Source organism: Tamandua tetradactyla, chromosome 7 (assembly GCF_023851605.1).
Source record: "Tamandua tetradactyla isolate mTamTet1 chromosome 7, mTamTet1.pri, whole genome shotgun sequence".
Lineage (NCBI taxonomy): Eukaryota > Metazoa > Chordata > Mammalia > Pilosa > Myrmecophagidae > Tamandua > Tamandua tetradactyla.
Window position 1 is genome coordinate 147,096,552 of NC_135333.1, and position 18,520 is coordinate 147,115,071.

The 18,520-nt window shown below is 34.1% G+C and overlaps 1 protein-coding gene across 4 annotated transcripts in view; it reads left to right on the forward strand.

Moving 5' to 3' along the window:
* Positions 1-18,520, forward strand: part of NAV3 (neuron navigator 3) — a 622,569-nt gene that overhangs the window by 388,514 nt on the left and 215,535 nt on the right. For all 4 annotated transcript variants that reach the window (XM_077111502.1, XM_077111504.1, XM_077111501.1 and 1 more), the window contains exons 6-7: positions 8,827-8,895; positions 12,155-12,294. In XM_077111502.1, the coding sequence (XP_076967617.1) occupies positions 8,827-8,895; positions 12,155-12,294 (209 nt within the window). The remainder of the gene's footprint in view (positions 1-8,826; positions 8,896-12,154; positions 12,295-18,520) is intronic.

Genomic DNA, 18,520 nt, shown 5'->3' on the forward strand with positions numbered 1-18,520 from the left:
AGAATGTGAGTAGTATCCATGGAGGTTGGAAGGAGAATAAGATGATTGTTTTTGCTTTCAAAAGACCAAGGTCCCAAAATAATTATACAGCTGGAGATTGAAAGCCACAGACACAAGCTCATCCACTCTACTAACAGGTATATGCTTGTGTACTTTGAATATGAATATATTTACATAGAAAATGACAGGCGAGAACCAAAGGATGCGGTGTTGGAAAGACTCCATGCATAGGTGGGCAGGGCAATAGTAGGGATTGGGATATATTAGATGTTATATTAATATAAGTACTGGATTCACCAGAATGTTTACAGCGCCTCCCATGGAGGTTAGTGCATCAAGGGACTCTCAAATGTACAGCTGAATTCCACTATATTTTCTTTTTAACAATTATAGCACTTATTTGTTCTGGATCTTCTTCTAAATACTCTATAAATTAATCCTCATTCAAAACTTTCAGGTAGTTAAAGTTATTATCCTCATTTAACAGATGAGGAAACAGGCACTGAGAGCAGCTAAGCTGGGATTCAGGCTAGTAATTTGGACTCTAGATTCTGTGCTATTAACCAATATGCTATATCTCTACTATTGGCATTTTTCAGAAAAGCAATGTTTTATTGTAGCTATTTTTGTCTTCTTGCAAAATATTTTTATGTATCTCCTTCCAAGCTTGAAGTGAATTCAGTTTCAGATAAATATCAAATTATACTTTTATTAAGGGTGTTTAGGTTTCTATACATGGTTTTAGGGTTATACTTCTCAGAGTGAAAAATCCATCTCTGCACACTTAAACCTATTTCTGTAAATTAAATCTTTCTAGCACAGTGCCAATATATGGTAGGGACTCAGTAAAGGTCTTTTTAATGATTGATGAACTGATTGATTACATAAAGGAACATAGGTTTACTAGAATAAGAAGAAAACAGAATTAAATAAAACGTCAGTAATCAATGTCTACTTGCAAATTTAAAAATCTAGAGATGTGTATCAGTTAGGATTTCTCCAGAGAAACAGAACCAAATAGCAGATTATATATATGTATTGGCATGTGTGGTTATGTGATTTTGATTTAGAAAATTCAAAACCTTTAGGGCAGGCCAGAAGACTGGAAAATCTGTCAGAATTTGATGATGCAATCTTGAGACAGAAGTTCTTCTTCTCCAAGAAACCACACATTTTTGCTCTTAAGGTCTTCACTTAATTGGATGAGGCTCACCTACTTTATTAAGGATAATCTCTTTTACTTAAAGTCAGTTGATTGTAAATGCTACCTACCTCTACAAAATATCTACGAAGCAGCACCTAAGTTAGTATTTGATCAAATAATTGTGTACTGTAGCCTATCCAAGATGAGACATCAAAGTAATGACCATAGGTTGATTTCTTATTTTCCTGAATTCAACATCCAAGAATATTTATATGCTTTTAAATAGAATCACTAAAATAATATAAAGTGATTTTTACTATATCTTTAATACCACTTAGATGTTGGCATAACTTATAGTTGAAGTCTTATTTTTTTTTGTTTTTTTCTTTATGTTCACTATACAGGGAACGCTCAACCTCCTAACACTCTGTTCCTAGGTGAGAGTATTCTGCAACTCAAGCCAGAGTCCTGGAATCATCTTAGATTCCTTTCCTTCAATTCCGATGTCCACCATGATAACGTCTCTCATTAATCCTTTACTTAGGTGTCCTGTGCCTCTGAATTCATTTAGGCTCCCAGAAGTCTTGTCTGGCTTATAACAGTGATTTCCCATTTGGTATTCCTGTCTCCAGTCTTGTTAAATCTCCCAACCTCCTTCTCCTGTAATTCCTCCTTTGCGTATACAAGAGAGGAATCTATGTAGTCTGAAAAGAGCTTTTGACAACTTTCCACTGCAGCCAGAATAAAGGCCAAATTCCTTAGCAAGTTTACGTGGTTCTCCAGGTTTTTTCCTGAGCAAACAGCAGGTGTTAAAGTAATATTTGGAATGAGTGAATGCAAAAAGATATATATATTTTTTGAAATGATCATAGCAATTGAACATAACTTGAGACAGCTCAAATATCAAGTGGCAAGATTCAGAGATAAAATGGCAGTGCAGAAAATTGGGTAAGATACAGAGGGGATAAACCTATAAGTGAGGTTGAGGAAATATAATAAAGAGTTCTAGAAATCAAATCACAGAGTTTGAATTTGTCCTGAAGATAATGGGAATTCAATAGCAATTTCAGTGTGAGAGACTGACATCCATTCTTTATTAGTGAAGTTAATTCTGTTGTCTGTGAGAAATATTGTTTTATTTGCCTGGATATAGAAGAGTAGTGAAGCAGTATTGTAAGCATCCGTGAAAGAGATGATGAGGTCAAAGGAGAGGGAGAAGATCAAAACAACTCTCTGCTTTCCATATTGGACAATGGGGAAAATTTTGGTGATACTAAATCTGAAGAGCAAAGTCAGAGAGACAGACTTGCTTGTAAAGAAATAAAAAGAATTAAGTTTTGAGCATGATTGAGATATCTGGGAAAGATGCAGACGAGAAACCTAGGTGGAATATCTAGCAGGTATCAAGGAGATATTTCATAAAGAATCTCTGAAGTTTAGGATTGCAATTAGAGTTCAAAGTTTAGATTTTCTGTAAAAGGAATGGAGAAATGGATCAACTGATGTCGAAGCTTATGATCTTGAAAATACCTGTGAACATAGCTTGAAATTTGGTTAGTCAAACCTGCATTGCAGAAATAGGTGGAATAGCTGGAGAGTTAGATGTTAGCTGAAGAACAATAGGGAAAGGAGGATTTCTAGAAGAAGGAGGCTTTCAGCAGTATTTGAAGCAGCAGCATGACAGAAAATGAGAACTAAGGCATGGCTTGGAGTGTTTAGATTTTGCTGTTTGATTTCAGAAACCACAGGTTTCTCCCTGTAAAGTTGTATATTTGTGCATTTTCTATAAAGTACAGATTCACCAATTTTATTACTCATAGGAATCTCCTGGGGATCCCTTTGAGTTACAGATTCCGATTCAGCAGGTCTGGAGTCTCAGGTGATGGCAGTGGTGTTGTACTACAGACCACACATTGAATAACCAGGTTCTAGTGGTTAGTCGGAATGGGTAACTGAAGTTCAGGACCTGTGTGCTTGAAAAGCTTTCCTTCCTTAAAATCAATTCTTGTTACAATTCAACATGGAGAATTACACTGAAGCTAGGATAGAAAGTTATTACAGCTTGATTCCTGCTGTGTACTAAACACCCAGATGAATTATGTCCTGTTCTTTTTTATTGACTGTAGATAGTCTCTTCTTTCATTCCACATTAGGATCGGAGGAAGAAAAGAAAAACACACCACATTCCTTTGAAACTCTACTTTACTAGAAAGATGAGTAAATAGTTCCTTTCATAGAACAAAAATGAGTCTCAACACTTTTATTTCTTCTTGACTTATGTTTCTGACATTTTTCACCCACTATTACTAGAAGGAGTTTCATTTGACATTTCAGAAAAATAATATGCAGCCTTCATTCCAGATGCCTGAAAATCTTTGGTTTACTGGTGTTCTGACTCTTTGTATGCCCCCACTTTCCTCAGAGCTGTGTCTACATGTCCCTTGTGTCTGTTTTACTAATAAAGTGCAAGTTGGCTGTGCTTACTTACCCACTCTGTGCACTAGTCTGTTTGTAAATCTGAAAAGGGAAATGGTGTTAACAAGCACTGTGAAAAAATGCCTTTCTTCTGTTTAGGGAGGCAGACACAGAGGAAAAATGTTAGGAAAAATAAAAGTATCTGTTAAAAAAAAAGAAAGATGTTGTCAGTGCTCAAAAGAGATGAGAGATTGACCATGGAAGAGTTTGAAATAGAAAACCAGACAGGAAGAAAGGGAAAAGAATATTGAGACTGAGAGTTGAATATTCCAGTACACCCCATTACAGGGAATTTTAAGGCTGAAATAATGGCTTAATTTTTAGAGAACTGAAGACAAATTTTCATCCAAGTTTCCCTTATGGTCTTATTTTCATATAAGGAAGCAGAAATAGGAAGAGGTAACAGATACTTAAGTGTCTTTATCAAAGACATGAGAGCAAGAGCAAGTTGGCAGCAAAACTATAATTGAGTCAGCAGCTAATAAATTTCCAATTAAATTGTACCTACCTACATATGCACATGCACATAGTGCCTTGAACATTATAAAATACTTTTGAAATATTATGTATTATGCCAACCTACTACTTTATCCATTGTATTCTAGGTAGAAGCTTTAGAGCCAAAAATGAGAGAAATTATTCTGTATTTGGTCTGTAAATATCTAGGAATGGTAGAGACTAATATAGTTCCAAGCCAATGGTTTTTATGTTAGAAATCTGTATTTGTACAAAATGATCATGTAAACTAAAATAAAGAATCATGGAATTGCTGAAGACAATGAGTTACTTGTGAAATAATATTTTTCTTTATTCCCTGTACTGGAACTATAATTTACAGAATGGTGATATTGCCCTATCAATACATCTACTAGCTTTTAGAGATGTTAAGCATTTATGGCAGTCATGCTATCTTTCCTTCAGCAGAATGAGTACTTTTTCCTTGAGAATAATATTGATAATTATAGAGTATAAAAGCTTATACTCTAGCTCTGATTTTTTTAACACACTAAATTCCATGTACAGATTAGGGACAATCTTAAGCATTTCATAATCAGAATCATTTTACTATAAAAACAAATTTAATTATATAATTACAAAATTCAGGGTCTGGAAGATTTAGTTTAGAGATTATCTAATCATCGGCCTTATTTAACGTGGCTTGTAGCAATGGATTTTCTAAATTCACACATATGCAAAATCACAGGCTTTTGTTATTCCTGTTATTTCATACTATGGATAATTTTAAACATATTAAAATTTTTTAAAAATAAAATCAAATCATATACCAACTTGGACTCATCAACCAGTTTCAACTATTATTGTCTTATAACCAATCATGTTTCATTTATACCCAAAACCATTCCAAAAGCCTACTTCCACTATTGATTATTTTGAATCAATATTCAGTGTTATTTCATTTCATAAATGAATATTTTAAAAATATCTATAAAAATAGTTTCTAATATATTCATAATACCATTATCAACTTTAATAATTTGTATTTACTTAACGTCATTCAATATTGGGTAGTAAAGTTACCCTAATTTTCCATAAATTTTTAAGATGTTTGTTTGAATCAGGATCCAAATAAGATTCTAGATGTTACAATTGGTTTTAGTTTCTTATCTCTATGTAGGTTTTTTTCTCCATATTTTTTTCTTGATATTTATTTGTTAAAGATATTGGATCATTTGTCCTGTCAAGTTCAGGTTTTTGTGATTATATTCTTGGCACAGAGGTCTTTGAAAAAAATTCTATTTTCCAATCAATAGTTGTATTTGTGATCTCCCTATTTCTATACTTATACTTTTGATCTGGTGATATATTATGCTTCTGAAATATATTAGCCTTCTCTTTTAATAAGAAAAATCTATGAAATCTTAGTATATCTTATTGATTCACAAAATAGAAAAAAATATCTATTCCTTATACAAAATCACAGAACTTTCACAGTATCTTTTTATTTTGTCAAATTGGATGCAATATTTTACATGTACTTAAATTATTTCCAGGAAATTTTCTGATAAATTATTCTGTACTTTCAAATATTTCAATTCAAGGGATTACCTTGGAGAAATCTACTATGTTACAAGTTTAAATTAGTTTTAGTCTAAATAATGAAAGTAAATTTTAAAACTGTAATCACATGAACGGGGTACAAGCATAGCATTAGAAGTTTAGAGATTAAATATGGGTTTAGGAGATGATGAATCATTGCATGTTAGTGTCATTTAAGGTGGGACTTGAAAAATGGATCTAAATTCTTATAATGGACACAGGTAGAAAGTAACATCAAGAGTAAAAGCAGAGACACAGGGAAAAGTACGAGCAATTATCAAGTAGTGCTAAAATTTATTTTGGCTTGAAGATGTGTTAGATAACAAGGACAGTAGAGTATAATATAGAAACAGAAGAACGTACTATAGAGGTCTTTATCACTATTTGTGTTGAATGTGTCACTGCTCAATTGCCTGGTTTGAGGGGATTTTTTTAAATCTCTTTTGGCTTTTTCCATTTACCTATATACTAAGAAACAGGTCTGCATATATTCGTGGTCTCTTCTGGTCCTAATATTCCATTCTGGGCAAGTACATTCTGGAGCATGAATTAGAGAAGTAGTGCAGCATTTAAATTTCTCTGAGCCAGAAACACTAGGTGATGTGGACTTGAGACACTATGTTGAACATGCAGATTGAAGGAGGACATACAAATGCATTCATAGAGGTTGACTCAACATGACTAATTGCATTTCTGCAATAATTGAAAAAAATAGGGAGAGTCAACTACAGGTGTTTCAAGGCAATATGACTGAAGAAAATGGGTGTGTGAACAGAAATAAAGTAAAAGAAACATACGTGGATTTGGGGGTTAAAAGAAGGGAAATGGTAAGTCTGAAGACCGTGCACATAGAAGCGTCTTTTATTCAGTTGATACTGATGGCTAGGGTATGAAGCAGAGGATAGTGCTAGGAGGTAGAATTTCAGCTGAAATCCTAAGCAAGAAATAAATTACTTAGTGAAAGTATGCATAAAAATGTTTAAGGAAAGAGGACATAGCCATGGGGGGAAAAGCCTGCTTTTAAGAGTTGGGGAAAGGAAGAGGTCCCAGGGAAGGAAAGAGAAAATGGATGAGACTGATGGTGGAAAACCCAGGTGTTGCAATTGTAGTCTATGAAGGAGATTCAGAAAGGTGGAAGGACCCACATGGTCAGACATAATGATACTAGATTATGGTAAGAAGGAGTAAAGCTCTTGTGTTATGCAAGATGACAGGTTCACAAGGGCAGAAGAAGCAAGGCAGAAGACAAATTTTGAGGGATTAATGTGTGAAGACTTGGTACAAAAATATAGGCAGCAAGTAGAGTAGTCTTCCAATAATAAATCAGAAAATGCACATATACCGTAAAACGAAATTGATGCTGGCCAATTTACTCTACTTTCTGGACTTTGTTGATGTCCTCCCCTCTTCATTTCTAAAGTAGGAACTATATTATGGTACTTTAAAATCATGGAAGAAAAATCAATGAGTGGCTTTCGATTCCCTGAAAGAAAACACACTGTTGTTTTATTCTTGTCTCCTATTGCTGACATTTGTGTTCAATTTGGAAGGTACAGGATAAGTCATAGTGGTAAGATTCTTTTGGTAGTTCTTTTACTCATATCCTGACAAAGTAGACATAGATGTCATGTAAGAGTTTTCTTCACTTTGGGTGCTTTTATTTTTAAATTAATATCTGATACTGCGTTGAGACAGATTGGTTTGTATTTTTAAATTATCATCCCATTTTATTGTTACTGACATAGGTTGGCCAATTGTCTCAGTGCCCCATCTAGTTAGAATACAGAACCCATTATATTCACGTAACAATATATCACCTATCAACTGTGAAAAGTAAGGGCTCTATGAACCTGTTAAGCTCCCTGCTTGTGAGGATGCTGTGCTCAGTTTTCCTCAAGCCGAGCAGTCTTAAACCTATATGCTCACACCACATGGCTTAGCAGAGTAATAGTTAACCTGGAAAGCATGATCATATTAAGGAATCCTTCCCTTGACTGCTTAGCAGCAAGGCAACTGAGTCGACTGCAGCTGGGTTCCAAGTGACCCTTCCTGCCTTGATTGCAACACGCCCCCAGGTTGCTCCTCTTTTCTGCATATAGGGTTTGGGAGACTGTGTCTCCACAGCAATCAGACTCCTATAGAATCATTCACAACTCACCTAAGAAGTGATTCTCTAGTCAGGCATCCACCCATGTCTGTCCCAGGATATGTCATCAAGTCTTGGGTCTCATTATTATCACTATATCTTTCAGAATCCTCAGGTAACTCAGAAATCAGTTTAAAGTTCAAATTTTCATTTTGTTTCTATACTGTTGATCTTTAAACTTTTAAAAGGAATGCAAGAACAAAACACTATTCTATCAGTATATTGTTAAACTTCTTTCAAATTACTAATTAGAAGCACAGATTTTGAGATGTTTGATGTTCTTATAACTTTGTTTAAGTATTGGTTTCTTACATCTTTGATCAAAGGTTTTAATTTAAAAATCTTTAGGAAATTTAATTCAAGAATATCCAAAAGTTGATATTAAGTAGTTAAGCTTATTTTTGAGGAATTTAACTCTACCTTAATTTCAATTTTTTGTATAGACCTTCCTTTAGAAGAGCGTTTTTATTGTTCACTTCCTTAAAATAGTATACTTAATACTAATAATCAACAACTCATTAGAAAGAAACCAGATTTTTAAAAAAACATTTAGTTTTAAAAAAGTTAGATTAAAAAAATTTAAGAGTTTACTGAAGAAACTAATTAGTTTCATCACATACTCTTCTTTTTACTTTAACCTTTTTGAGATCTTTCTATCACATAAGCCAAAGTTAGCTTCCTGAAGTTTTCATGGTCATTTAAAAAGGTTGAATTGCTATAAGATTAAATAATAGTGATAAATATCATGCAGCCATAATTTTAAAGTAAATGATGAGACATTTTATTACAAGTGGTGCACTGCATTATTTCATAGTGAGTTCATAACCGAAGGTCACGGTGTATATGTTGCATTATCATAATTTTCTGATTAATTTTTTCTTTATACATGTTTATACGTGTTCCAATTGCATTTCATTAACTCATGGTTTTCTTGTAAGTTTGTGCTTTCTTCCCATGTTCAAAGAATCTCTTTAATTCAATCTCTCTGTTTCTCCTCATACAGTCTGGCAGCCAGATATGCAACTCAGTCTAATCACAGTGGGATTGCAACCAGTCAAAAAAAGCCTACTAGGTCAGTTAATATCTCTAATTTATTACTTGTTAGTGCTGTTCACGGAAATGACCAGTGAGATTTCGTTCTGTTACTCTTTAAAAAAAAAAAAGGTACATGCTTCTGGATGAAAGATTTAGAGCACTGAATTCTTCCATAATGGATTTCCACATGCAACCTCAGGGATAAGAATGTTTTGTTAGATCATTAAATGGGTTTGGCTACTTCTATCTTAGTTTGACTGACACAATGTGGTGACTGAGCTGAAGGCTAGGTGCTTGACTTAGAGCAAGTTAAAAAAAAAAAACATTGAAGTCCCATTTTTCTTTCAGTTTACCAAATTTGGGTATTGTATAACAAAATTGTAGTTCCTTTTTTTGAGATGGACATGCATTAATTATTATGCATTTTAAAGCATAAATTGAGAAACATTAATATATTTTGGTGGGGAAGTTAGCACCAGATCGGTCTGGACTATTCTTCTAACTATAGTAGTTTAAATTTTTGCTTCTCTATGACATAAATATTTTCAAGAGAGTCTGTTATATTAAATGACGATGTATTATGCAATGTTTGGGAAATGCTGGCGTGTAAACACGTTTCAAGAGTTTAGTTTTTATATGTTCAGTTGCTGAAGGCATGGAACAGTTGAGTAAAGCCACAGCAAGTGTTTTGCACTCTTGATTATTATGTGATTATATGTGTCATCTCATTCACTGGGGAAGCATCTCAGTGGTGACTTACTGTCATTACTGCATTAATGAATCATATTATGTATTGTGTGACCACAAGGATTTCTCCTGATGCCCTTACTTGAGGTACGTGCTTTTCCCCTTGCCTTGATTTTCTAATTATGTCTGTTTCCATAACAGTTAAAATGATTCTGGAGATAAAAATTAAAAAGAGTGTTTAATTAAAAGTTAGAATAAATGATACAGATTAGGATGTGTGGCAAAAGTGACCTAACCTTGTTCAATGAGCTCCTTTTTTTTTATTGCCTATTGTTAGACTTTTTTATGTAAAATATATTTTAAGAACTTTGTTTTACTAGAATATCCTCTTTTGTTTATTTATTGATTGATTTTTTACTTCAGTCTCATTTCTCTTTTTATCACTTTGATGAATAATCTGGAGGCTCTGGCTGCCCATCCAGTTCGGATAATGAAAAGAAGAAATAAAGTTTTTAATTTGTTTTAATTTGTTCTTCCGAGAACTGAAGATCACTTGGCTTCAATGGGTCACAGTAAAGATTAAAATGTATTTTAATTGCTTGCTAGGAACTGGTCAAGTTTCATTACAAACAGGGCAGAGTTTTGTGACACTATTTGCTTATACTTGGAGTAAACTTTCCAAGTCCATGGCTATGTTGTACAGGAACAGGTCTCAGAATTATTATGATTGGGACATTTGGCCAAATTAATTAGTTGAGTTCTTTCTGCAGAGTGCAATCACTGGCATTGTAAATTTCTAGTGTCTGTGGTTACATGCTATACTTACAAACTTATCCTTTTGACAAAAAATTAAATGCTGGAATCATTTGGAAAAGATTCCCATCTTGTGTATGACACAACCTCTAATTAGCAAAATAGCTCTAAGGTCTCTTTATTAGCCATATGTTTTTAAACTATAAAACACGATCAACATTCTGAACCTATTAACTATTCCCAGATATCAACATTTGTGTATTTAAGCTGCTATTTGTGTTTTCCTGATGTTCATTCCATTTCACAGTACCTTTTACTCTTAGAAAAGTATTTACATGATCTAAAGGCTTGCTTGATTTTCTATAATCTATGGACAGAACATTTTATAATCAAGTAGAATTATAAAGACAAGTTAAAATTTGAGCATTATAGTAACTGGGTGGTGAAATTTTGATGTAATAGGCACTAATTTGACAGATATAAACATTCTTTTGTTTAAAACATTTGTAAATGAGAACTCTAAGGAAAGCATGCTACATTTATAGGTTCAGGATTACTTGTGTTTGTTTTTATTTTAAAAAAATTTCAGAGTAGTGCATAATGACACTCACATGGTGGCAGCAAATGCTAGCAAAGATGTTGGCAACCTTCAATATCGTGCTTTCTAAGTAGATCTTACAATGCCATTGTTCTTAATTTGAATAATTCTAGTTTGTAATTTATGTAGCTAGTTTATTTTATGCATATGCAATATATGATATTATAAAATTGAAGAATAGTAATTGTGCATTTTAGAAACAGTTAATGCAATAATTGATACTTGAGATTTTAACATGGAAACTGCTTACACAGTGAAATGAATGACCCAAACTGATATTTAATGATAGTCCAAATAAAATAGCAGTAGATCATAACCGTATGTCCAATTGCTCCTAATGATGGGGCATATTTCCTCATATCCTGTTCTTCATACATACAATAGCTAAATCTACTGTTACTCTAGGTACATTTTAAATTGTCCTTCATCTGCAGCAATTTCCCTCTGAGACCAGCATCATTGCTTGACATATCGCCTCTGTGACCAATGGCCACACTTATGGATAACTAGCTTTAAAGTCTAGATGCTTATTTTTGGTAAGAGAATGAGTCTTTTTTTTTTTTTTTCGTGGGCAGGCACGAGGAATCGAACCCGGGTCCTCTGGCACCGCAGGCAAGCATTCCTGCCTGCTGAGCCACCGTGGCCCACCCAGAATGAGTCTTTTTTGTGAGGCAAGTCAGTCAAATAGGAATTAACCCATCACCTTGGTCTCTGGACCATGCTTTAATTCACATAGCCAGCTAGCTTAAATAATAATAAGCATTTGCTCTTTCAATTTGTTTAATATCTTCATTCTTGTTATTTGCATGCAACCTGACTTAGGATACAGTTCCTAAAGGACAACTAACAGCAATTATAGACAGCTGATTAATACCCCACTGAGAACATAATAAAATTGGGTTACTGTTTCCCTCATTTTTTATGTAATTGTTATGATCCTATGAAAGCAAGGTTTTGTTCACTGGGTTAGTGGGTTAAGTGTGACTTTTCCAGTTAAAGGTTACTTTATTTCTCAATTTTCCACAATATTGATATACTTTTGGATATGCTTATTGGAAACTGGAACAAGACTTTTCTGAAGATTATCTAATTATGCAGTTAGCAATTTATTTGTCACTTAAGCCATCATTGTCAGCTAAGTAAATTTAGAACATCTTATACTGTGACCTCCCCATTAACCCATTCCTGCTCAGAGCCTCCTGCTCCCTGTCTTTGCCTAATGTACAATAATGATGTAATTTTTCTTATACTATTTCAGGCTTCCGGGGCCCTCTAGGGTGCCAGCTGCAGGCAGCAGCAGCAAGGTACAGGGAGCCTCTAATTTAAATAGGAGAAGTCAGAGCTTTAACAGCATTGACAAAAACAAGCCTCCAAATTATGCAAATGGAAATGAAAAAGGTAAGTGTTTGCCTGTTACATCACTGCAGCACATGTCTAACAAACAAGTCTCTTAAATTATATGTTAAATCAGATAGTTGAGCAATATAACGGGTTTTGGAATAGGAGTGTTAAGTAGAATTTCCTTAGATTTTCTAGCTGCACCCTCCTAAAAGCTACCTTTCCTCAGGGCTTTTCTCATCTGGAAAACATTCTAAGGAAATACACTCATTTATTTTAAAATGATTAATTTCATAACCAAGTATAAAATGTTTTGCAAAAACAGCTCTTCCAAATATTCATATAGAATAGTATTTTCCTATGTCCTTTCGTGCATTCTAAAAATTTATCCTGAAATCATAAATCTATATTAAATCTGTTCAAATACATGACTTCTGTTAACATAGCGTAAGTACAATAAGTATTTTGGGCAATTAAGGTTGGAACATCAAAAGTTGAGAAATGATTATGATGGATATTTCTCTTTGCAAGCAGTAGGCCACAGAAATAATATGACCTTGTTTTTTTTCCCTAAAGAGACAAATTACTCATGCCTGTTTTATTTTCTTTAAATTGTGCATAATAAATATATCAAATCACAAAACAAAAGGTGCTTCATGGAAAGCTGCGTAAAGATGAGTATAAATTAGCTGTATGTCATCTAGTTCTCTTTAATGTATAAAGTGTCCATTGAAGGAGGTGATGAGTTGGTGCATGTCACTGCGGGGAGAGAGCATGCAATTCACGCATGATCCGTGGGGAAATCAAGAACTTAAATAGTTGTAAGCAAGGTGGCTATGTGGGGGACAGGGCATTCCAGTGTTTTTTGAGGTAATATTTTCATATTAACAACATTTTAAACTACTCTTCACAATATTTGACAATACATAGAACCAGACAGGAAGTTAAAAAGTGATGGATTTATGTTTAGTTTGTAGAAGAATTGACAAACTTGGTGTGACCACATAGGAAATTTTTGTTCAGATTAGACGATTTTAAATTACTTTAGAGAAACAACCTGATTAGACAACTTTCGCTTTCTCAGACTTGAATTGTCTTACAAGAGATGGAGGGGTAGTCTGTGAAGTAGACTCTCTTTTGTGACATTGTAATGCTCCCCCCCCCCCCCACTTAAAGCAAAATTGATCAGAATGCAATAGTAGACTTAATAGCAGGGCTACTTGTCTTGATTCATGCAATATCCTCAGCTCTTGGACCGAATGAAATAGAAATCTGTATTTGGAAAATAGTAATTTTTTCATGAAAATGTACAATAAAGCCTCTGATTTAAGATCCCAAGTAATACTATTGAAGATTTATACTTTTCCTGGGGAGAGGGGAGATAATAATTCCCTGCTAACAAAACATGTTCCCTAGTTTTCTGACTTTCCTAGAAACAGCTTTTAGGCTAATACTTCCTATATATGTTATGAAATTCTGGGGAAGTTAAACATCCCTATAAAAAGAGACGTGTTGAATGGGCTGCTCGGGTGTCAAATTTTGCCACGTAATTCCAGAGTTACATGATATTTTTGCAAGAAATTACTGATATCATTGGCAAAGAGACCTAGAAATGCCTTAGATGACCTAAGACTTTGAAACCATAAAATATCTGAATTTTCTGTCATGTGTAATATTTTTCTTATTTCTGATGTTTCGAAGAAAAATCCAAAGATAAACAATTGCGTATTAATATTTTTCCACGGCCGCTCACCCTCTGTCTAGGAAATAGCACAAAATCAGAACCCTAGCAATATTTACAATAACCACAAGGTGGAGATAGATGTCATATATTATGATGTCTTTGACCATGCAAAGCAAATTTCCTTAACTACCTATGTAACTATAGCAGAATACAAGGTTTTTCATGGTGAATTAGCCATCACCTTTAACTCCAACTAATGTAAAATTCTAAAGCACTTATAGTGTGAAAACTCACATTCATGACTATTTTAAAGTGCACTGTATAAGCATTAAATGTCTATAATCTGTCGATAGTGACATGTTTAAGTTGCATATGGTATAATGCAGCCATCTGGAATTAGTTTTATATGCAATATAGCATTTGCTCCTAAACATGGAGTTACAATGCTATATCAATACAGCAAATTTAATGTTTCTAAATTAATTACTTTATCGTGCTGGTTTATATTTCCAAAATACTAAATTGTAAAAACAAAGCAATAATAAACCTTGCATATAAAACAGTGTAATTTTTTCTTTTGACTGTTTGAAAGAAACACTATGTCTTTTTCTGACAAAAATGTTTGATTTTAATTTTTTTGACATTAATATTTGTAGTGGTAGCACAACTTATTTAAAATATAAGATTCTACCTGCTGACAGGTTGATCTCTGTAACAAACTAGTTCACATGTATATCCTGGATATGGCCTATTAAACTGTAAAATAAACAACATTTTCAAAGTTTACAGTATTAGAATGAGAGAATTCAGAAAGCAACAGTTTGAGTATTCTAGTCTATCTCCTATTCTGTTTCAGTTATTAGAAATTGGTAACATTTAAATTCAATAAATTAAGGAGTTTTCCTTGAAGAATTAACTAATCCTCTGTAATCTGTTCTCTGAATGCTTCTGAGCAGACATACATTTTCTACTTTCTTAACAAGTCTTAGCTGACTAGTAATATAAATCAATTTTGGGGTATCTAGAATTTATAACAGATTGCGAAAGCTTATTCAGAACTAAAGCAACTTTACTATTTAAAAAAACCTGTTGTAAATACAGAAACTTTTCAAATGCATACTTTTTAAAAAATAGCTTCTTTGCAAATTGTGGGATTTATCTAATGAAAGGAAACTAGAAGAGAATTATAAGACATACTTCAAAAGATATATCTAATATAATTTTAATAATAATACAATTAAAAAACCAGTGTGCTCATTTCACCAAATGAATAAAAATATCATTGAACAATTGCCTTAGATTATCATGCTCAGAGAAGGCTGAAATAGGAATGTTACAATAGCATGCCATGCCATCTCTCTATTTTGTTAAAGTGGAATATGGGTACAAATTTTCAGAACACATGGTGAAATAAAGATAGCATAATTTTTAGAGAAGTATTTTTTTTTAGAGTTTTTCAGTTTCTCCTCTTGATGACCTGTCATTCAGAAACTGACAATGAATATGTTTTGACACCAACATTTGTCAATTCACCTATATGACCTATGAGAATATTCTTGACAGATATATTCTGTAAAAAAAGAAGTACCTGTTTACTGGAAATCAGGACTGCGAAAAACCATATTCTGGCATATCCACTTTGTATGCCTGAAGCAAATTTATTTTAACATGCATCATACTTGTTTTATAAAATCTGGACTATAAATCTGAAAGATTCCATAAGTTTAGTATTTACATTAGAAATGTAGATATCCCTAGCTTTATTTGGAATCCAGTTTCTGAATTATGATCTGTAAACACTCTCGCCAGAATTTGTTAGTAGAGAGGTGTTTTTCATGTTGCTAAGAAACATGCCATGGTACCAAAGGGCATCCTTTTACTGTTTTTCCCAGGTGATTCTTACAATGTACTAGAGCCTCAACAGGAAAAGGGAGTTTCTTTCTATTCCCATGGATTCTGGTAAAATGACTTCTGGCCTAGAGGAGTTTAATTTTGGCTACACTCTTAACATTATTGATGCCAAGAATTTAGCAGCATTGTAGTTACACTTTATAAAACTGGAAGGAATTTTGCATTAGCAGTGAAATTTTAGCTGTTCATTGTCACCTTAAACTTAGGTATCTAGTTCTTAAGCATTTTTTCTGTTTTGTATTTGTTGAACTTACTGTGAAATTACTACAAGGTCAAGGGACTACATTATTTTATTTTATTTTCAAGGAGGTAGTTACTGCATTGCTTTGCTGATAATTTAATTATTGTATTGAGTTTTTGCTTCATTTCCTTAATTCTTACACAAGCTTAAAATATGTCAAGTTATCATAGTTTCAGGTAAATCTTGGGGGATTTTCATGAGATAACATAATTAGGCACATGCATCATGCAATATAATTAAAATATAGTTGATTATGTATGTTTGTATATACATGCACACATATAAGATGTACATATAGTATATACAACTAGATTACACACTTTCCTGAAACCAGCTGGTGAATGAAAGCATCCCTTGATTTCACCACACTCCACAAAGTGGCACTCTAACATTGGAAATGGTACAACATACACAGGAGAGGAATGGACAGCCCCTCCAGAATCCCTATACCCTTCATGTTTCTGTTGAATCATTATGAAACTGATGACTGAGGCATCTCATAAGTAGACATTTATGGAAGGCATTTTGGTAAAGTTTAAAGGGTGCCACTTGGGAGCAAGTCATATTTGGATTTGAATGCTATTTTCTTCAACTTTATGACTATCTCAAAATGTTCTGGCATGTTATTGTGAAGTGAGAGTCTAAATTAATTATTCATAAAGTAATTTCTACAACCACACTGCTTAATAATTTCCTTCCTTCCGCGGTGTTCTGTAACTTTTCATGTGTCCTATGCTCAGCAGAGACCATGTCTGCACAAATGAGCACAATGCCTGTCACCCAAAGATTACTTCTAAAAGAAATCTATTATTATCACTGTTGTTGTCACTTTGTGTATTTCTGAGATTAATCTGTTTTTTTTCTCACCTAAGCAATATACTATTTAGGGAGGAAAAAAGATAAAGAGATTCAAGATGTTTCCTATGTTCATGAATTTGTCAGACGGATAGCATTGCTGGAAGCATGGCACTAACTCTAACGCTAACTGAAGTGACATAGAGAAATGTCACGGCCTAAACTTCCTATACCTTTGTTGCCACTGCTGCACTTGACTTAAAGTACGAACTTAAGAATAGGGCTGGCCTGTTCTCAAGCTTTAAATGTCATTTATTTGCAAGATGAGATAAAAAACTAATCGTGAGTATATAGAGGTCTTCTGAGTGTGAATTAACATCTGTTCTCACATCAACTAAGCATGAATGGATGGAAGTAGAGTGCACAGGAAGGCAATATATAATTTACTGAGTAGGGGGCATTTTGTGTGATGTTCTCCCCATTTATATTCTGCTCACCAAGGAGGGAGGAAAACATGCTTTCAGGAGTTTCCCAATTAACTTTCCCCGGTGTGACAAACCTGTGGGAGTTTTTCTAGAGTTATATCAGCAGAAGTTCTGGGTATGCAGCTAACAGGTGAAAGGAGGAGATGGTCAAAATCTCCCAGATTTTGGAGTCACATAAACCTGCGTTCCAAAAAAGATTTTGTCTTTTCCAAGTTTATCTATATATGAGATTTGAAAGAAGTTACTCACTCTCTCTGTAAGCCTCAGTTTTCTCATTTCTAACAAGAAATCCTAACATACTGAAGATTCTTGTAGTTTAAATAAGAAATCATGCATGGAGAGCTTTTTGGAATAAGGTAAGCAGTTGATGAAGAACGTTATTTGGTTGTAGTAAAGGTCTTAGTGGAAGAAGAGGACAAGGAGAGGACAGAGAATGAGAAATTGCTCTTTGTGCGCCAGAGACAAGAGGCAGAACTGTAGCAGAGATAGAAGTCATTTCAGGAACATCTTTAAAGACACACATTAAATATCTATTTTTATTCCTATACCCAGATACCAACTCATACATAATGAGAAAATGAGTTATCAACATCCAAGAAAATACCAGCAAGGCCAAGCTTTTGTATGTTGAATATGGGAATATCAGAGAGACTAGAATGTGTGGCTGTCCCCACTCTGTGGGTGCTGCAGATGCTGCCATTTCAGCTGCTGCCGTTTTGCAGCCTTCATTGTAAGGAGTTCAGAGAGCCTTGTTGTCCATTGCATTCCTGATGCACAGTGACCTGTGGCTTACCCTCTTAATGAAACCTCAATCACCTCATTGCAACTATATAAAGGCAAGCTGGAGACAGATTTTTAGTTGAGCCCTGAGAAGCGTCTGAGAACTATTCTACAACTATGGCAGTGGACTGTATGTGTATGTCATAATTTTGCGTTCTTCCTCATCTCATTTTTGGAATTAGTGTCATTGAAATTCCTCTTCCCACTTGAACTTCTGAAACCTTCTATCTAGCCAATATCCTCAGCTTGTTTTCTCTTTCTAAGGAAGGAGCTCCCTTTCCCACTTCCCTTGTGCATCAGCAAGCTTAAAAAGCATCCTGATTGGATCCCTTCCATACCTTCCTCTCACCTCCACCTCAGCTCCCAGGCACACAGGGCTGGATGTTTCTG